The sequence below is a fragment of the Mustela erminea genome, chromosome 3, assembly GCF_009829155.1.
Source record: "Mustela erminea isolate mMusErm1 chromosome 3, mMusErm1.Pri, whole genome shotgun sequence".
Taxonomy (NCBI): domain Eukaryota; kingdom Metazoa; phylum Chordata; class Mammalia; order Carnivora; family Mustelidae; genus Mustela; species Mustela erminea.
The window spans coordinates 99864619-99878127 of NC_045616.1; the positions used below are offsets into that span (position 1 = coordinate 99864619).

At 40.7% G+C, this 13509-nt stretch overlaps 1 protein-coding gene across 8 annotated transcripts in view; it reads left to right on the forward strand.

Annotated features, from left to right (window-relative positions):
* UIMC1 (ubiquitin interaction motif containing 1) overlaps positions 1 to 8212 on the forward strand; it is a 134844-nt gene extending 126632 nt beyond the window's left edge. For 5 of the 8 annotated variants that reach the window (XM_032336929.1, XM_032336933.1, XM_032336935.1 and 2 more), the window contains 5 exons: positions 2261 to 2339; positions 4474 to 4645; positions 6124 to 6187; positions 7173 to 7215; positions 7766 to 8212. In XM_032336929.1, coding sequence (XP_032192820.1) covers positions 2261 to 2339; positions 4474 to 4645; positions 6124 to 6187; positions 7173 to 7215; positions 7766 to 7976 — 569 coding nt within the window. In that variant the 3' untranslated portion in view covers positions 7977 to 8212. Of the gene's footprint in view, positions 1 to 2260; positions 2348 to 4473; positions 4646 to 6123; positions 6188 to 7172; positions 7216 to 7765 lie in introns of those variants that run through there. The other 3 variants (XR_004284099.1, XR_004284100.1, XM_032336934.1) reach the window with 2 other exon arrangements.
* Positions 8213 to 13509: the final 5297 nt, after the last annotated feature.

Here is a 13509-nt window from a genome sequence, read left to right on the forward strand (position 1 = left end):
TACCTTTAAGCTCAATTTAAGATTTTCAACAAAGCAAATACAGTCTTGGCTGGATTAGTAGAATATGAGTCTCTGTGGGCTAGTTTGTAGTTCTTGTGTTCTCTCTACTGGTCAGACTGCTTGTGGAGTATTTGGTCCGTATAAAGAGAGAGACTGACAAATGGGGATGTATGTAAAGGTCAACTAGGATCATAAAACTTGGGTATAGGAAATCAGACCGATCTGGATCTATCTTGAGTTCTACCACTTACCATTTGTGATAGTTTGGCAAAGCTAATTCCTCTGAGTTTGTTTCCATACCTTTAGAGTAAGGCAGAATAGTAATACCAATCTAGAAGATTGTTTTAAAGATTAGAATTAACCTAGGCAATCAAAAGTTTCTGCACTCATTAGAGATTGGATTAATGACTAGATATAGTCCCTGCTTTGAAGAAGGTTACATTTCAGTGGGGCAGACAACTGAGTAAATCCAAGATTGTAATGTAGTTTGTTAAGTGTTCAGAGAGCTGACTTATGGAAAAGGGGGTAAACTTACTCATACAGTCCCCAGTAAATACAGAATGAACTGGATTGTTGTGTGGCAATAGAATGAGTTTCCCTAGGAGGAAGTGAATTCCCCTCAGTGAATGTATATAATCAAGTTGAGACTGTATGATAACTTGTTGGGGATGCTTATGGAAGGAATTTTTTTTTTTTTTAAATGAGTAGAGGGTTGGACTAGAAGGAAAGGTGAACTATGAACAGCGGGGGGCCAAATCCAGCCAGACATCTGTTTTTGTGAAGTTTTATTGGAACATGCCACACCCCTTATTTATGTGTTGTCTATGGTTGCCTTCTACTACAGTGTAGAGTTGGGTAGTGTGACAGAGACCATATGGCCTGCCAAATCTGAAGTATTTACTGTGGCCCTTTAGAAAAAGTTTCCTGACTGCTGACTAGATCAATGCTTTACAAACTAATTATTTTGTGAACTGATAACCTTCCTAAATTCTATGGCATGGGGATTTCAAGTCAAGAGGGAAGAAGACAAGATTGGAAGTGAGATGGTTATAGTTTTTCTTTTTACTTCAAGGATTGAAGAGTAGAAACCAGTTGATTAACCTCCAAGATCTTTTAAGACACTGTTATTTTATAAATAGATGCCTTTTGTTGTGAGACAAAGTATTGGTATGCCGCCTAGGCTAAAGCTGTTTATACCCACTAGCACTGGAAGGTGGTCCTAGTGTGATGGGAAAAACTGGTTGTGTTAACCATTGTGAACTTTTTTTTCCTCTTATAATTGGAGCACTTCCTAGAGTAAAGATTAGAGCTAATATGGGTACTCATATACATGTAGCTATCATTACTGTATGTCATAGAATACATCATTGGAGTGTGTGTCACACCAGACAGAATTTTGGTTGGAAAAGTATAAAGGGATTCAGTGTTGCTAGTTGGGGTGCTACACAAAACCTTTCCTTATGTGGACTAGATCTTTCTTTTATTAATTAAAAAAAAATTTTTTTTTAAAGATTTTATGTATTTATTTGACAGAGAGAAATCACAAGTAGATGGAGAGGCAGGCAGAGAGAGAGGGAAGCAGGCTCCCTGCTGAGCAGAGAGCCCCATGCGGGACTCGATCCCAGGACCCTGAGATCACGACCTGAGCCGAAGGCAGCGGCTTAACCCACTGAGCCACCCAGGCGCCCCAAATTAAAAAATATTTTTAAAAGATTTTATTTGTTTTACAGAGAGAGAGAGAGTACATGCCTGAGCATGAGCAGGGGGAGGGACAAGTGGACTCTGCACTGAGCATAGAGCCCTTGGGGCTCCATCTCACAACCCTGAGATCATGACCCGAGCTGAAACCAAGAGTGGGATAGTTAACTGACTGTGCCACCTGGGTGCCCCTTGACTAGATCGTTAGATCTCATGGCAGTAGGGGATAAAAAGATCTCTCATTAGCAGGAATATCTTGTGGCTGGCAATTTCAGTTCATACATTACAGGTGTTATTCTCTGCTAGAAAAGCAGAGGTTTCCCACACAGTGCACTTTTTCCAGAGGAATAGGATTTTAAACTTTGCTTCTTCACATACATTTTGTCTTTTATATTTGGAGTCTACTGCCAACTAACAGTTTTTTTCTTTCTCTTTCTTTGTCCTTCCCTCCCTTCTGCCCTCCCTCTCCCCCACCCTCCCTCTTCCTTGCTTCCTCTCCCTCCCTCCTTCCCTTCCTACTCTTTCCCTCCCTCCCCTCCCTTCCTTCTTTTTTTGTTGAAAGTATTGACTCGGAGACAAAAAGAAGCCAAGAGCAAGAGTGACAGTGGGACAGTTGCCCAGACATCCCTAGACATTGACAAGTAAGTAGGTATGCTGTGTTCTCGGAGCTCTTTTGACATGTTATGGCTTATACTGAATAAAGAGATCCATTCCTCTTCTACCGTGGCTTTCCTTGGCCTTCCAATCACTTCATTGCTTTGATGTCTGAATTTATTCTTTTATTCCCAATTTCTGTTAGTGTAGATGGCCTCTGTATCTTTTTATTCCTAATTTATGTCAGTGTAGATGGCCTCTGTATGTTTAATAACCCTAAAAAAGTCCTGCCACCCATTCCATTTGTACATTGCTCTTAGATTTCTGTTTTCTTTGAATTTGTGTATTGGTGTTTGGTACTTTTGGGAAGCAGTGAGCTATTTTGCGATATAATGGTATAGAAGTTGAGTTGCAAAATGTTGAGCAATATAGGTGACTTCCTTGGGTTGTGGGTTGCAGCTTGACTAAGAAACAAAGTACATTCTATGGGATGATTGGGTATAAGTGACACCTCCTGAAAGTAAAGACACTACCAATAATACATTGTAGTAGTAGTCATTAGGCAGAAATGTTTATCTTTGAAATATAGATTTTAGATCTGAAATTTCAGGGCTGCTTTCTCTAATTCAGTTGAGCAGAGCTGATCACTTTTTCCTTTTGGAATCCTGTCATGTGGACATTCCTTTAGGACTATATTCATCCTACCATATTGCAGTAATTTTTTTTTTCATTTTTGATATTTCAGTCTTCCTGGATAGGCTGTGAATTATTTGAAGGCACATACTTGCCTTCATTCATGTTTATATCCTCAGCATCTAATAAAATGCATCTGAGACAGCAGTTAACAGTAATAGCTGTTTGTCTAACACCTAATATTATGTACCAGTCACTGTGCTAAGTGTATGATTTACTTCGTAGCTCTCACAATAGCTGATAAGATAGTTTTTCTTTCTTTCTTTCTTTCTTTCTTTTTTTTAAGTAGATAAAGAAATTGAAGGGAAATTATAAGTAACTGGTTAAGATCATGCTACCAGAACTGGCAAAGCCCACGTGACTCAAAAGCTTAAGCTCCTTGCACAGTGCTGCTGTCTCTCATATAGTAAGGGGTTAATATATGATTTTTGCATTAATTCATAAGTTTTTAAAGGTACACTGGTCTAGCTTTTCTCATAAGGCAATTTTTTGCTCCTATTTTTAAAGACCTCCAGAGTAAGTTTCCGTAGAGCTAATTCAGATCACTCTTGCTGTATAGTAACTGACTAGTAAAGGCCAGAAAGAGTCTAAAATAGCAAGCTTTGGAAAGTTGTCTTTAGCTTCTTAAAACTAAGATGATCTTAAGAATCAAGCAGACCTGGCTTCTGGTATTTATTAACTAATAAGACATTGGGGAGAAAAGTACCTTCTTAATAGGGCAAAAGAATTAATTGAGAAATTGTGTTCAAAGGGCGTTATACCAGTTCTTTGCTACAGAAAAAATAGTTAATGATTGTTCATTTCCTTCCTTTGTCCCCAGTGATTCTGTTTTCACTGATGCCCAATAAACCTTACTTCAAGGACACAGTTTCCTTTCTTTCTACAATTATACTGTTATAAAAAGATAAAAATAGCTGTGTATATGAAATTACACAAAAGACTCTAGCAGAACTACATGGTTTTGGTAACTTCCTAGTTGATGTTGCAGATTGTAGAATTAGGGAAGTCAGCATACAGACTTGATTTACTAATCAGACAAGTTCATCCACCCTGCTAAAAATGTCATCTTGATTTAATGCACTTGGTGTTCCTTTTTCTGTCTAAATCTTAACTTCCCTTTGAAAAAAACTATTACACTTAATTTCAGAAGAGTTTGACAGAATATTTTATGTCTGAAGAGCAGTCAGCATTGTTTGAGATAGTTAGAAGAACTGATTTCATTACCATCCCACTGCTGCAACAGCAGGGTACAGAGAAACAGCCAGGGAAAACCGCTAATCACTCAGTCCTTTTGATTGGCGTCGGGTTAGTTTTATTGGCGATCCTGCTGAGCGAATCTGCATTGGTTGACATGTCTCCTCCACAGAATAACGTAAAAACACAATTGAGACAGAATAACATAAAAACACAATTTAAGACTTATCCAGGAGCCCAGAGGCAAAAACAAATCTTAAAACTGCTTTTTCCCCCTTTCTTCTGATTGGCTAGGAATGAGAAGTGTTATCTCTGTAAATCCCTGGTCCCATTCAGAGAGTACCAGAGTCATGTGGACACCTGTCTCCAGCTTGCAAGGGGTGACCAAGGAGGTGAACCTGAAGAGAGTGGGAAGGTATGCTCAGTTATGGAGGAGAAGCAGCAGCAGCGGCTGAGGAATCCAAAGGTGTGTATGGAATGCTTTAGGAAATTCTCCAAAGTTCTGTTCCTATGCTTTTTTCCCTTCCTCCTTACTTTTCTGTGTATCTAGAAATAATATCTTGTTTTAAAATTATATTTTCTTTTAATTAAAAAGTAATATATGCTCACTGTAGGAAATATAGGAAATTTTTAAAAAAGCAAAGAATCAGGGAAAATTATCACCCACAATTGAGCTACTTAGAGATAACTGTTAGTATTTTGGCCTATTTTCTTTTTTTTTCTATGCATTTTTAATATAGTTGAGACCATATGTGTGTGTATACGTGTGTGTGTGTGTGTAAACTTTATAGCATAAATACATTCCTGAGTGTCTTTTTTTTTTTTTTTTTTTTTTTAGATTTTATTTATTTGACAGAGAGCACAAGTAGGCAGAGTGGCAGGCGAAGGGAGATTCAGAAGCAGGCTCTCTGCCAAGCAGGGAGCCTGATGTGGGGCTCGATCCCAGGACCCTGGGATCATGACCTGAGCCAAAGGCAGCCGCTTAACCTACTGATCCACCCAAGTGCCCCACTGGGTTTATTTTCAAACTGTTTTTAAAAATTACTCTTAATGTTTATATTGCTTAACCACTCATATTATTGGACATTCAGGTTGTTCTAATTCTTTGTATTATAAGATTGTATTTGAACCATTAATCTGTGTACCACTGACTATTTCTTAGATTTCCTAAAGTGGAACTCATGTAAACATTTTAAAATCTGTTGAAATGTACCACCAAATTCCTTTCCAGAAAGGATATCCAGTCATACCCCCACTGCCAGGAACATATTTGAGATCAACTCTATTTAGCACCTTGTCTGCCTGGTCTTAGGAAGCTGTGAGGTCTGGCCCCTGGTATGGGGAAGATGAATGTGCTTTCTGGGCTTTGCAATTAGAGATCAGGAAGATCAAGTCTTGGCTTAGAGATCAGAGATGAAGCAGCAGCTCCATATGCTAGGCTTACTCACTTAGCAATCACTGCACACTAAGATGGATAAGCCATTATCTGTCATGACAAAAGAAAGGGACCCTGGTATGAATGGGGTGATGTGATTGGGAGTTGTGGCTTATAGGTAAGTGCCTGTATCATAGAGCCAGTTGGCTCTTCTGGCATCACTACTTCAAGAAGCTATTCTGAAACTGTTATTTTCTATTTTAAAATCTCTCCAAATCTATCATAGGTCAATGGTTACTGTTCTTTAATATCTTTGTGGAATAATTTGCCTTGACTCTGGTTATCCATTCTTGGATAATATTCTTGGCATAAAGATATATTCTGTTCATCATGACAGTTTGTGTTTTTACTTATATACCCTCATTTATTAGAAAGCAAAAGACTTTCCTAGAGCTATGTCCTACATTCCTTCTCTCCTGGAGATAGGTGTGATCTGGGCTAAGGAAGGTTGTATTTTAGATTCTCTGCCATGAGATAATCCTTTGATCTGTTTTTTTTCTCTATCATAGGAAAAAAATCGCAGTGAAGGCCGGCTCCTCAGTCTCTTGGAACAGTCTGAGCACAGGACTGCAGGTGAAGACCCCACAACCAGTTTTCTGGGCTTATGTCATAGGCCTTCCAGTAAAAATGGCTGCTGCCAACTCACTGTTTGTTGGAGTTATGTGGATTTACATTTGGCCCATTAGCCAGACTTTGAGACTCATTTTAGTTTCCCTTAACTAAGGAACAGGACTTCCTGTTAAGGGAAAAAAAATTCCAAATCAACAGGGGAATGACACAGCCCCAGATACCTTCCAAAGGAACAGACTTGGGAAACTAGACATGCAGATATTTCTGCCTTCTCCTAATGTTTTGTGCATCATTTGTTACTTGCCCCAACCTGCATTCCACAGGGATTGTAGGTAGTAACTTTGTCTCTTTGTGCCTAGTATTTATGGAGCAGTAGAGTGGATTGGTTATGAGCATTGCATAAAGTTAGCAATACCAACTTCATAGATTTTAAGGATTATATCTAGTAAAGTTCCAAACATACTCCCTGGCATAAGTAGGCTCTTGATAAATGTTAGCTGCTATTATTATTGTTATTAGTTGCTGTTGTTAAATTTCACTAGATGCAAATGCAAGAGGAGCTTTTGCTTAAGCCTGGTGAGATTGCTTACCTTCTCATTCTAACAGTTCATTCCCACTAAGCAAATCTGTTTTGCCTTCTGATGACTATAAAAAGGCAGCCTCTCCAAGCCCTATAGCCTGCTGCTTCTAGATCAGCATGTTGTGAATCTCTGCAGGTGGCAGATTTCTCTTGGCAACTCCTTGTTCCTCAAGTCCAGATTTGAAGTAGATTATTCAGAGGTTGTTCATTCAAAAGTGTTCACCTTGATACTTTTGCAGCTGAGCCTGTTGGATGCTAATACTCATATTTTATGGGTTTGGGGATGGGGATCTGAGCTACTTGTTTAAGACTGATGAAAAACAGTGCCCAGAACACAGAAAGCACATGAGCAGTGAGAAGTGGTATGATTACAACACTATTAACATTATTACTTTTTCTCTCTTATAGATGCAGAAATAAAGACCAAGTCTTCAGAGACAGCAGGCTTCAGGTGAATTGGGGTATACACTGAAGTATGGCTGTCAGTCGTTCTAGAAAAGTACAGGCCTTGTCCTGGGTCCTGTGTATAGTGTGATATTCAAACTATTGAAGGTAGAAATCACCATGGAACTGTGTGACCTCTGTGTGTGCTACCCTCCCCCCATATCTAGGCTAAGAATTGGATGGCTAGTTCAGTTTCATGGCGTTAAAACAGGCAGAACAAAAGCTGTGATTTATTCTTTTCTCCTAACCCTGGTCTTCTGACCTAGATTTCAAGATGTTTGGGAATTTGGTAAAAAAATAATTAAAAAAAAAAAAGTTTGGGAATTTAGGTCTGACTTCTCATTCTCTCAGTATCTCACTGTGTGACTTTGGGTAATATGATTTACCCAATGTCCTTATCTGTGAAAGGGGAATGATAATACCTACCTGGTTGGATTATTACAAAGATTATATGAACTAATAATGTATGTAGAAGCCTCTGGTATAATGCATGACACATACTTAGTGCTTATTAGTAGGTGTATATTGAATTCTGAATTTTTCCCCCTTCTCTTTAGGGTGCCCTCACCAAGAATGGAAGAGGCAGGCTGCAGCAAAGAGATGCAGAGTTCCCTTGCACATCTCGACTTAAATGAGTCTCCCATCAAGTCTTTTGTTTCCATTTCAGAAGCCACAGATTGCTTAGTGGACTTTAAAAAGCAACTTACCGTCCGGCCAGGTAGCCGGACACGGACCAAAGCAGGCAGAGGAAGAAGGAGAAAACCCTGAATTTCTAGGGTCCAGACATTGACAAAACCATTAGCAGTAGGGGTGGGCCATGGTCATTAAGTTTTAGTGGCCCCTGTTTCATTGTTGAGCAAGTTTTGGCCCTGCAGTTTTCATCACCAGCATCCACTCAGCATTCTTGTTTTGATGTTTTCTATAAGCTATACAGACGATTGTGTATAGTATTCTGTTTTATAACAGTCTGGATTCACTTATAGTTAAAAGAAAATTTAAATATATTTATGTTTGTATGAAATCTTATTTCAATAAGATGGAGATCTTCCATTTTTCCCCTCTGTGTTGCAGGTTTTGGGGTGGGAATATTTAAATTGTGGAGCTAAATTACATGTTTCCAAATTAATGCCATTACTGGTCTTTGACATACTGCCTAAATTCACTGAATGTGTAGTGCATATTTCTGAGCACGGTTACTCCCTTGACCTTTTCTGACTTTGACATACTGCCTAAATTCACTGAATGTATAGTGCACATTTCTGAGCATGGTTACTCCCTTGACCTTTTCTGACATCACTGTGGAAAGTGCCAAGGCATCAAATCCTACTTCTTATTTTGCTATCCCTATCATTCAGCAACCTGTTACTTCATCTTGCTGCTTCACCTAGTTAACAATTCTCAGCCAGAGCATAGGACCTTTGAGGGGTATCTCCTGCCATTCTTACCAGGAATTTGTAAGTGAATGCTCTGTTACTAATTCCTGTGCAAATATTTTTCTTCCTAGATTAACCAGTGGGGATACCAGGCATATTCATCTATTAAAGCCAAGATTAGTTCTCTTGCTGTCAAAGGTCATAGCAGTACCAGGAAATAACATCTCTATTTCAGTATGTTACTGGTAGAGGAGTGCACGTACTTGACCACATTGCCCAGGAGCTTTCAGTGCATAACAAGATGTGGTCTATCTGCAGTGTACTTGCAGACTTCAAAGATGAGAGGATGTCGAACAGCAGAAGCAACTACCTGAAGGAGATACCCAAACAAGGATGTTAAGAAAGCTAGCTTTGGCCCAAGCTGATTTGAAGATGTAATAAAAGTCTGTGGGAGGTGGCTGCTGACCAGGAAAGGATCCTGGGACAGGATAAATAGGGATATCACTCAGACTCTACTAACTTCTGATTCATCAAATTCAAAGTTACCTTTTTCTTGATTTTAAGGTGAAAATGAGATAGGTATTAGACTGGGGAGAGGGGTTCAGAGAGATAGCTAAGATGGAAAGCACCAAATGGTCCTTTAAGATACTTTTTTAAAAAATATTTTATTTATTTATTTGAGAGAGAGACAGAGATAGAGCATGAGCAGGGAGGGGAGGGAGAAGCATGCTCTATGCTGAGCAGGGAGCCCGATGCCCCAGGATCATGACCCAAGCTGAAGGCAGACGCTTAACCAACTGAGCCACCCAGATGCCCCTAAGATACTTTTCTTGCCTATGCCATTGCACACAAGCTTTTTGAGTTAAAAGAAGGCCAGATGGCAGGCTCCTGATTTTTTCCATGTTCCGGTGTTGCATGACACTGACATTGTGGCCAGCATCACATAAAGAACAGGTGTTATTTTTTTTGAGGAACTACTATGGTTTGGGTAATGTATGTACTTACATTTAATCCTCACAGCAACCCTGTGAGGTAGGTAGTATCCTCTCTAATTTTCAGATGAGGAAACAAAGGCTCAGGGGAATAAATGAAGCCACTTTTTGGTCCATGGCAATGAGATCACAGTGCCCCTCATATTCAGTCCTAAAGAAAATGCTTTACTTTGGCTCTAGTATTGATTATTTTCCTGTCTTCCTTCTAACCAAAAAGTAATTAGTTCTGTCCCATCAACTTAATTCTCACTAGTCTCTCTCATTACATGGCAGTTTGTTGGAGGGTAGAACATTATAAATGGGATGGTATGTTTATCTCTTTGCCTGAAGAGAAGAAAAGGAAAAGGCTGATTCTAGAAAGTGCATTTTTTAGCTTATAATTGGGCAGTCTCTCTAGAACATGGCTTCGATAAAGGCTGTTTGTTTTATTCTCCGTGTGCCTGTGGTCCTGTGGGAGGGGCATTAGTGAGAATGAAGAGACAAAAAGTCAGCGGAAAGAGTATCATGTCAGCCTGAGACTGAAATCCTGCTTCTGACATGGGTTAATCCCTCTGAGACTTAGTTTCCTTGTCCATAAAATGGGGAAATCATACTTAACGGGGTTCTAAGGATTAAGCTAATGGGTATAAAGGCACAGTATCTGTCACATGAAGAAGATGAGTAAGTGGCAGCAGTTATGAATATGGTGCTAGTTTTGTATGTCATAAGTAGTGTTTGGGTGAGGGATAAAAAAGAAAGAGATGGGGAGCAGATGGAAGAGGAAACCATTCTTAGAGGAGTGAGCCTTTGACTACATTAGCTTCATCGACTACCAGCCTTCCACAACAATTTTGGGTCCTGGGCATTTAGAGCTCACCTAGGACCTTAGATTTGGGGTTTTGTTGTGTTTTGGTTTTGCGTCTTCTGAAAGATGGGAAGCAGTTCTGCTGGTGTTGCCAACTCTTGAAGAGCTGGAAATCTCCATGAACTTCATAAGCTATTACCATAAATTGGGAAAGAGAAGAAGAGTTCTCTGTGTTAGGCATTGTGGTTGTGTAATTTCCTTTCATCCTTACAACAGCCTTTCAGCAGAGGCTGTGGCTTGTGCATTTCCCCTGGGTATTCACCATTCTATTACATACCCACAATGTCCTATTGCAAGAACTTGCAGCTCTCTGCCTTAGGACATCTCTAGACTTGTGTGTGGTCAGGCAGGGAGTGCCAGGACTGAGGCCCCTGAGGCAGTCTTCAGCCAGTGAAAAATGGAAGTTGGGTAAATATTTGAGGCTCCTTACCTCTTAGGTGGGTGCATTCTCCACCAGAATTCTAAGAGTTCCTCTGTGGGATTGAACCTCAAATAGCTGCCAGCAGCAACTTAATTATATATGCACTATTGGTTTTTTTTCCCTTCCTACCTCACTTCCAACTACCCTGTCAGTACTTTCTAGATCAGGGTTGGGACTAGGATGAGGGGCCTTCAGTCTAGGGTACTTAAGGGCAGAGTGGGTACTTAACGTGAAGGTAAGAAGGCCTCTATATTTTATAGCTAGGCACTTAACATGCATCACCCTAATCCTAGCCCTGGCCTGATTGCTTCCCAGTTAAGGTATTTGCATGCACATTAGGTCTGCCTCCAGGGAAACCCAAACTAAGACAAATCCTATGGAGAAATTAGTCTCTATGTTTTATGCTTGGAAAACTCTTGAGACCCAGAGATGTGAATAGATTTGCCTAAAGTCATACAGCTGGTAAATGGGATGGTATTTGAACCTAGGTGTGCTTGACACTAGAACTGATGCTCTGTGCACCTCACTACTCACTACCTCTTACCTCCCACTTGAGTCCCAAAACTCAGTGGAAACTCTAAGTTTGGATGGGCTCATTCTCTCTACTCAAAGCACAGCAGTTTTGACCCCAAGCTGATTTAATAGAAATTGGGCTGAAGGGAAGGCAGGTAGTGGATGGTAGTACCAGTGGGAAGATAGAAGAATGTACAAACTGTACAAACTCAGAGTGGAAAGGTTGCTGAAGCCATATGCACCAGGAAGGCAGGAAGAGTTTACGTATTTCTTCTCAGTTACAAAAGCCCTGGACTATTGAAGTTGTGATTCTTCAATTTAACAAAAATTAAACCGATACCTGTTTAATGTCAGGTCTGGATCGTGGGCCCTGGAACTCCAAAGATGAGCAAGAAACATTCTCTGGGAGCCCACCATATAATGGGGGAAGACAAACACATAAACAGATGTTTGTTTGTTTGTTTGTTTGTTTGTTTTTCTAAGTAAACTTTACACCCAGCACAGAGCCCAGTGCAAGGCTTGAACTCACAACCCTGAGATAAGACCTGAACTGAGATCAAGAGTCAGATGCTCAACTGAGCCACCCAGGTGCCCCTAAACAGATATTTTTAATAGACTGTTGTCAATGCAATGATGTAAGCTAATCCAAGACACTGGGATCAATAGACCACACTCAGCCAGGGTCAGAGCCAAGAGGAACTCATCAGGGAAGGCTCCACAGCATTGACAGTGACTGAAGTCTACTTTAAAGGGTAAGGAAAAACTAGGTGAAAAGGTTGGAGAGAACAAAGGGGGGGGTGGCTATTCCAGATAAATAAGCATGAACAAAGACTTACAGTAAGCAGCAGCTTGATGGGTGTAAAAGATCTGCAAGGCATACCTGGGGTAAAAGGGTGTACAAGGAATGGTGGGGAACTTACTGAGGGCTTGTGTCAGCTGTGAGAAGCAAGCCTGTGAATAGCTCAGAGGAGGGAGAGCCTGGCTTCTAGCCCAACCCTGGCTGCAACCCACCTTTCACTGACCACCAGTTCCCATTCCTTAGTTCCTTCTGGACAGCTGGAGATTGGTACTAAGGGGCTATGAAGGAGGCTTGTCAGGGTTTGTCCTTCTCCTTGTTGGTCAGTGCCATCTGGCATCTGAAGTGAACTTTGGCCACTACTACACCTCTGCTACATCCAGGGTGGTCTTAGCTGCTCATAGAATTTAAGCCCAAGGCATTTCTACCCTCCATAGGCGCTGACACAGACCTTCCCTGACACTCTACCTAGGGACCCCTCTCCTGGGGAAATAGATACAGGACTTCCAGAAACATGGTTTAAAAAACCCTGGCATTACTTGTCAGGAACATATCCTTACTCTGGCCCAGAAGACTGTGGACTCTTGACTGTCAGCATGAATCACATTCAGTTCCATATTCTTTGCCAACTAGACAAAGCTGAGAGAGACTAGAGCCCCAGGCTAGGCAGGATATTATGTTATGGGTGTCCTCCCTATCCCCACCACCAATTTCCTGTCTTTCAGAGCCTGTATGTCTGATTGATACCCAGTGAAATGTGCAGCAGGTTTGATAATCTGGCATGTTTCTAGGCCAGTCGTGCCAAAAATAATACAAGAGCCACTGTCCCTGGTCTCCATCCTGGTGTCATATGGAGGCCATGTTCTGTCTGTAGACAATGGTAGGGTTAACTGCTAATGGGGTATCCCAAACTTTAAAATACCTGCTCACCAATTTCCCAGAAATGAAAATTAATACAGTATGTCGTCTCCTATCATGGTGGGTATCTTAGTCTTTACAGACTTCTATAACAAAATACCACAGATTGAATAGTTTATAAACAACGAAAATTTCTCACAGTCTGGATGCTGGAAGACTCAAATCAAGGTGCCAGCATGGTTGGGTGAGGGCCCTTTTCCAATCCAGGTTGCAGACTGCCAACTTCTTGTATCCTCTCATGCTGCAGAAGGGGCAAAGATGCTCTCTGGGGCCTCTTTTATGAGGACGCTGACCCCATTTGTTAAGGCTCTGCCCTTATGACCTAATCACTTTTCAAAGGCCCAATCTACTAAAGTCTTCACTTTGGGCATTAGATTTCAACAAAATTTGTTTTGGTGTTGGGGAGGGGGATATAAATATTCAGACCATAGCAGTGGTCATAGT